This window comes from Mytilus trossulus, chromosome 1 (assembly GCF_036588685.1).
Source record: "Mytilus trossulus isolate FHL-02 chromosome 1, PNRI_Mtr1.1.1.hap1, whole genome shotgun sequence".
Taxonomy (NCBI): Eukaryota; Metazoa; Mollusca; class Bivalvia; order Mytilida; family Mytilidae; genus Mytilus; species Mytilus trossulus.
In genome coordinates, this window is record NC_086373.1 from 59069637 (window position 1) to 59077270 (window position 7634).

At 31.8% G+C, this 7634-nt stretch overlaps 1 protein-coding gene across 1 annotated transcript; it reads right to left on the reverse strand.

Moving 5' to 3' along the window:
• On the reverse strand, nucleotides 1-5371 carry LOC134680640 (uncharacterized). Its single transcript, XM_063539770.1, has 3 exons — nucleotides 5033-5371; nucleotides 2898-3103; nucleotides 1-2096 (listed from the first exon to the last, which is right to left on the reverse strand). The coding sequence occupies exons 1-3, from the start codon at nucleotides 5313-5315 to the stop codon at nucleotides 1158-1160; spliced, it is 1428 nt and encodes a 475-aa protein (XP_063395840.1). The 5' UTR covers nucleotides 5316-5371; the 3' UTR covers nucleotides 1-1157.
• Nucleotides 5372-7634: the final 2263 nt, after the last annotated feature.

A 7634-nucleotide genomic window follows, 5' to 3' on the forward strand; every position in this document is an offset into this window, starting at 1 on the left:
AAAGATAACTATCTTATTTATTAGAATAAAATTACAAATATTGTATGAAGTATTAACAAAATAACAAAGTAAATATATTTAACAATCATGATATAAATGACATTGAACGGAAAAAAGGAAAGAATTAATTGTACCTTATATTAATTTAACATTACAAAATACAAAATGCATATTACAGTTCTGGCTTGACGCACATTTTTTTACAATATGTTTCTACAAAAATATACATGTAAAAGCTGCAATATGAGCTAGAATTATATATTTTAATGCGAAAATTCCATGTTATTTGAAATGAAATGTAACTATCGAACTTGAAATGGTTCTTGTTTTATTTTCACCAACGAACGAGAACGACTGTATGGGCATAGCTATGACAACATAGCTACACTTGGACTTAATGACATAATAGAAAACAATTAAAAAAAACAATAGCCTGATTTATACTAAAAACTATAAACAAACAAAACAAAAAAGAAAGACAGCAAACAATGACACCAAATGAATTACAGGCTCCTGATTATGGACAAGTACATAAATCTTGTGGGTTAATTATGTTTGTGAGGGCTCACCTCTCCAAACAAGGGACATTGGTGTAACCTAACAGCATAAGAACATTAATTTTTATCATTTGTTTCTCTCTCTGATTGGGATGTCTTAAAATATATTCGTTCAGTCTGAGAAGGCTTATATATCTTGTATTTACAAAAGAACTTAAACGATATATTGAAAAATTAACACCATGAACATACATGTTCAATTTTGATTTTAAATGTAGCTGCCGAAATTATTATGCGATTTAAATTGGATATAAACGGAGAGCCTGGTTATCAAACCGTGAGAGAATAAATCCGGTTCACATTACATCTTCCTATATCTATTGTATAACATAGATATTCATACAAAAAGTTAGTGATAATTACGAAAAAAGTCTTTTTACTGGATATTTTGTGAAGTATCTAAAACTCGTCAACGATACTAAGCTTATAATTTTGTATAACAGACACCAAAGTTCATTACAGAATATACACACATGAAATAAGTAGAAATTTTGGTTCCTGTACTAAAATTCTTGATAACAAACTAAATATAACAATAACAATCTAGAATAAGTCCTTGAGCTCTAAAATATGTAAATGAGAAAACGAAAACAGATGGTCCTATCTATTTGTTCTATTTACTTGAGCCGATCCGCGTTGTGTCTTTGACAACGAATTCCCTCCAATGAATAAACTCTTTGATTGTCGTTCCCTCTCTGTCAAGGCCTGAACTACTTTATATAATTCATCTAATCGCTCATTTTGTTTCTTGAGGGCTTCTTGGTACGCACGGTCATCTTTCATTGCACGTTCATTTTGTTGGTACATCAGTTTTTCGATCTCTCTTCCCATTGTGTCAACTCGATTCTTCAAATCAATCTTTTCTCGTTCTGCCCTTTCTAGCTCAAGAATAATATCCTCTTTCTCTGCCAATAGTTGGTTTATACGATGCTGGTCTTGTATTTCATTATCTTTAAGAGCTCTATTATCAGCTTCCAGTTCGTCAACTCGCTCCCGTACAAGCATTAACTCCGTTCTCAAAACCTCTGCATCATTCTTAAGTCCAGAATTTTCTTTATTGACTGCTGTAAGACGCCCCCATCTTTCATTCTCCTTATCTCTCATCTGTGAGTGTGTCTGTTGCAGCTGGTCATATTTAGCCTTCAGTTCCATATAAGCATCGGACTGAGCTCTCATGTTTTCAATGGTGTCTTGCAATTGGTTAAGAGCCAGTTCGCTTCTTTCTATCATTTCCGTTTTTTCTTTCTCCCATCCTGTTTGAAAAGTTTTGATTTTCTCATCAAGTTTGTTTTCTATCGCATCGTCGATTTTCTTTTCCATTCGGATTTCAAGATCAACTCTCTCTTCATGACGACGTCTATCGAATCCATCCAACAAATCATTGGTTAGTTTCCCGCTAAATTCGGCAAACATTGATCCTATTGCAGACGTCACCTTATCAGCATAAGAACCTGAACCGGTTCGTTCAGGTATGTTTGGAGATGGACAATAACTGTCATAAACTCCTCCCGATGCCCCGCCATAATCACCCATAGGAGACTGCAAAAATAAGATGTATATTTACTGAGGTAAGTTCAGTTGCAGTTGAACAGGCTGTATAGTCAAATGGTAAGTTTAAACAGATGGATGAATATAAATACGTTATATGATTGCTGTATTCGGCCATATCGTGCAATGTTGTCTACTTTAATTTTTTTCATGTTTACAATTGTTTTGCTTATACATAAAGGTTTATGTCTTATGTGATATTTAAAACAGTTTATACGCGCGAGGAGTAGAAAAAATTACGAATATGTTTTGTTTTGTTTTGTTCAATCATTTATGAAATTGAAATCGTGAAATGATAATTCGCCATAAGCAGCCAGGATTGTTCAAATTTGTTAAAAAAAAAGCAACATCGATGTTCAACTCGATAGTTAATTACATGGCGTCTAGACTAAAATACACGCGAAAGGAAGCTACATAATATATGAGTTTGACTGTCCCTCTTGTATCTTTCGCCACTCTCTTACATATTATCTAACCCATGTCATGCAAATTGTTTGTTTTAGACTTTTTATAAGTTGGATAAAAGTTTAACATTGCTATAAATCTAATATTGAAATTAGAGTCAAATGGGTGAACATGAATTTGACAGCTAGTGCCCCTTTTCGCTTTATGGATATAATGTCAAAACAGGCTGCATTCCTCACTATTAGATTCTCATAAAATAAAGTCTTTAATAATAAATTGTCTAAAAGTATGAGGCTACTTGTTTTATATTCAATAATTCTAAAAGCATTTCTAAAGAAGCAATCGGTCATGTCTTAGTAAAGTCAAACTACTTTAATTTTTTTTTACCATAACTACTTGTTCTTCAAAGTCATAGTCAAATGGTCCTGACGGTGTGTTGACTTGTGTTTTAGCTCGGTTAAATGTCTGTTGTTGTCGTCTGGGCTGTACTGTTGATTGACTTGTTGGTGGTCTCTGTTGCTGAACGCTTACACTGGATATAGCACTCTCACGTGCATATGAAGATTTTGCACGACTAGTTGTACGTGTAGAAACTGGAATAAAGATAATTACAAAATTTCATTAATACATCCAAGGTTCAGCAAAATAAGAATATTAATTAAAAGTTTGAAAGCCTATAATGATTTTAAATGATATGATATAAGGATACAGCATTATATTAAAAATGTTACATTTTTTTTTACAAAAGAGACTTATAGATGCTTGATTTGTTTTTAATTGTCAAGTGATCAACATTTTGGTGGTTAATCACATAAACATGTCACCACTCTAATGGTCCCGATTTCATGTAACCAAAAAAACATGGCAGCACATCGATTTATGAATTATGTTTACATATTGCAGAAAACTCGAAGTGAAGAAGTAAATATTTGAAAACTGAAATTTGATTTTCATCAACACTAGCTGTTATCAATAGTGACAAAATATTGATATGCATTCTATATTAAGTTATAACAAGAGTTCAATTTTAATTGTTGCATTTTGAGCTCAGGTACAATGAGAACTTAATTTGAGATTTTACAAATATTATAAATACTCTTTGAATTTAAGTATTAATTGACGGATTAGATACATTTCGCGTGCATTTCATTATTGTTCAAAAAAGTAATCAATGTATATGATATAGTTGAGGTTTGTACAGGAGGAAAGTTTGGATAATTTTGATAAAAATATGTGTAGCATCTGAGATCTATATCGGACGATTCTAGTTTATCTTTTATACCTGAGATTTATAAGGTAGGGTCAAAGTTTCCATAGATTGTAGAAATAATGTTAAATTATAAAGAAGAATATATCCAAAGTGAAGAAAAGAAAAAGCAATACACTCACCAGTACTACAATATAGCGAAATAACAATATGTATGAATACAAAAGGAAGACGAAGTTGGTGGGGACCAATAAAAAAACTTAGTTGAAAAATTACTGACAGCTCCGTGGTCGAACCAAAAGAAAAGCAGACAAACAGATTTGGCAAATTGAAAATAAAATGTAGATTTAGCAAAATAAACCATACAAAAAAATACAGGATTAACCAAGTTATTGTGGAAGGACCACTCACTGTCTAGCTCACTTGATAATGACAAGGCTATTTAAATTTTTGCTATGCTGCCTTCTAACGTCATAGTATAAAATATAAATAGCGGCACACCAAATAGCGGCACACCAAATATCTAAATAGATTATCGAAACGTCATATTTATTTGGACCTGTCAGTGTCCTGCTACACTAAACACACCTGTAATGTAACTACTCTTCACATTCTTTAGTGAAAGATAAACGTGCCTTTTTCGTACCATGTTGTATCTTTTAGACTTCCTTAATACCTTCTCAATGTAAATGTGTCATTTTAAGATGAACAGGCATGTTGTTTAATTCGCTTCGTAAGGAAAATATTGGTAGTGTGTTTAAAAGACTCTATAGTTTATTGTTCAAGGCTAATCGAAAAGTCCTGTTCATTTTTAAAGAAAAAAACAACAAAAGGATCAATGTTCAAGTTGCCGATAAACATACTGTTGTATTCAATACTTTTGAATTTTTGAAATACTAAGGCTTTTCTTCCTCAGGAATAGATTACCTCAGCTGTATTTGGCTAAACTTTTGGTCCTCAATGCTTTTCAACTTCTAACATTATTTTGCCTTTTTAACTTTTGTGGATGAGCGTCACTGATGAGTCTTTAGTAGACGAAACGTGCGTCTGGCGTAAATACAACATTTAATCCTGGTATCTATTATGACTTCATTTACAACTGGGTCGATGCCACTGCTGGTGGAGTTTTAATTCACGGAGTGTATTACCAGCACAGTAGTCAGCACTTCTGTGCGGACACGAATTATCATTGATATGGTCATATTTATAAATTAACTATTTACAAAACTTTTGATTTTTGAAATACTAAGGCTTTTCTACCTCAGGAATAGATAACCTTAACTTGGCAAAACATTTAGAAAATTTATAAACTTACTATCTTTTTGCAGTTTTTCGACAATGTTGAAAAATCGTTCATCTTCCAATACTTCAATAAAAATATTGAAGGAGTTAGGGTCGTGTGAGTTGAGTAACAACTGAATGAATTCATTAAATTTTCTGTGTGGTGTTGGAGGGCTAACTTTCTCCACCCTATCTTTCTGTTCGACGGTTATAACATTTTTATCTACTAGTCTTTCAAGAATCGGATCTAAATATCCAAGTCTTTCCTTCAAAAAAGTTATATTTGAAGTTATCCTTTTTTTCTGTTCCTTATCCATCTTATCCTCATATAAAACACAACAAAATGGCCGCAAATATAGATTTTCTTAAGCTATAAAGACTTCGAAATTTAAATTGGCTTCACTCCATCTGAATCATATAAGTTTTATCTCTAAATCTGAATTTGGGATCTTTTGTTTTAAGGTTGCTTGTTTTGGTAAAATAATCTTTAAACTGATACGATCATGAATAATTAGTTAAATGTCGGACATGTGCCATATTTCTCTTGCGACGAAATCTGATTTGTCTTCGCACAGAAATTCTTATATAATGTGACATTTGTATTATTTCAAATTATGATTAAAGTGTAATGAATCAAATTATATCTAAACAATGTCGAATTATAATTTATAAAGTTTAAAACCTCTATATACTAAAATGAAGTAGAACTAATCGTGCATGGTATATCGTTGTTTTTACCAAAAGATGAAAAAGATTTTTGTTATAAATTAGAAGTTCCGCAGACTATATGAATGCCTCTTAAGTTTTAAGTGACAGGGTTATCTTTAGATTAACTCCACACATTCACTAAATGTATATGTTATATGTCGATCTGTAAGGAGGCCCAAGCACGGAACTAGTGTCGTGAGAAAAATGCTTTATTAGCATAAGAACAGCGACCTATAGTTGCTTACACCTACGTCATTTGTTCTCTTGTTGATATAAAAATTGGCTCATTTGCAATCATAAGTCTAAAGTGTACTGGTTCATACAAAAGAGACCGTTCAAATATATTGAAAACATTGACAAATTATTAGGACGATCAGCTGCTTCAAATAAAGAAAGTCGTGCATTCCATATGGACCTTTTCACGAGTAAGAATACTTCAACATCTTAAGAAGCACAATCATCCTATTAAATATTTAACAGTTAAACTTTTAGAAGTAGTAAATAAGCAGCCTAGTGAATCTCATTCAAAGTTTGTACGATCACGGAAAATAATTGAATTAAATTGGATTAAAAAAATACAGACAGTCTACCCCCGTCAATTTTTAATTAGAATGAGTGCCTTAATATCATCTACGACTGCAAAATTAAATCACCAATTCACCAACATTCCAACTGACTTCATTTTCAGAAAACGACATCTGTAATAAACACAATCTTTTAGCTACTTCTTTACAAGCAGAACCAAATACAATAAACGTCCCAACTATGTAATGGCTTCCGAAGCTAAACAAAAAAATATACATATATAGATTAATTACATCTTCAAGCCATTGTTCCACCAATAAATTGTCTATTCTACTTACTAGTTCCTTTGGTACAATAAAAAATCTGATAATAAATTGTTCAAATAAGGCCTTTGAAAATAGTGGAATTAATTACTTTTGGAGTGTCAAAAACTCGTTGGAAGTACTTGATAAATTGCATGCATATATTGGTGATTTCGAATCTGTTCAAAATTTGGATTTTTCTACCCTATATTCGAGTATATATGTTCAAACTCTTTCATGTCATTTTTTCGTAGCAATAAACAAAAGCACTATGTCAATTGGACATGATTTGACACTATATACTCAGTATGCGCTTAAATTTTAACTTGATAACATTTTTGTTCGCTTTGGAGAATCCATATACTAGTATCGTCAAGTTATTGGAAATCCAATGGGGACTAACTGATCACTACTTATTGCGGACCTGTTTTTGTATTGTTATGAGTTACAATGTATGACTAAAAATAGGAAAGACCCATCAAAACAACTTTTAAAACAAAATTTAACAATACTTTTAGATATTTGGATGATATATTGGATCTCAATAATGACTTCAGTATATATACTCAAGAAATTTATCCTGTTGAACTTACTTTAAATAAAGCTTATACTAACAATGACCTCTGCCCTTTCCTAAATCTTGATATCTATATCGTTAACAGAGACTGAATACAAAAATTTATGATAAAAGAGATGATTTTTCATTTCCTATCCTTAACTATCCATTTTTAGATGGTGACGTTCCCGTGTCACCATCTTATGGTGTTTATATATCTCAACTTGTACGATTCGCTCGTGTATATAACAACGTATTGGATTTTAGTGAGAGAAATTGATGTAATACTGAAAAATTATTACACCAGGGTTTTCGAAATCACAAACTAGTCAAAACATTTAATAAATTTTATCATCGGTATAAGGAAATAATTCCTAAATATAACTCAACATGCAGACATCTTATAAATACGTTCAGGTATTTCACATCCAATCTTTTATGGTAATATTCTTTACAAAGCACAAAAATGTCAGTATTCACCTAAAAGCTCACAAACCCTTTAAACAGACTTATTAAGAAGGGATATAGTTACGATACGGTTGTCA

Coding starts and splice junctions, on each gene's coding strand:
- LOC134680640 (XM_063539770.1), bottom strand. CDS start 5,315: ATGGATAAGGAACAGAAAAAAAGGATAACTTCAAATATAACTTTTTTG. Junction 3,104..5,032: donor CGAAAAACTGCAAAAAGATA/GTAAGTTTATAA, acceptor TCTTTATTCCAG/TTTCTACACGTACAACTAGT. Junction 2,097..2,897: donor TTGAAGAACAAGTAGTTATG/GTAAAAAAAAAT, acceptor TTATTTTTGCAG/TCTCCTATGGGTGATTATGG.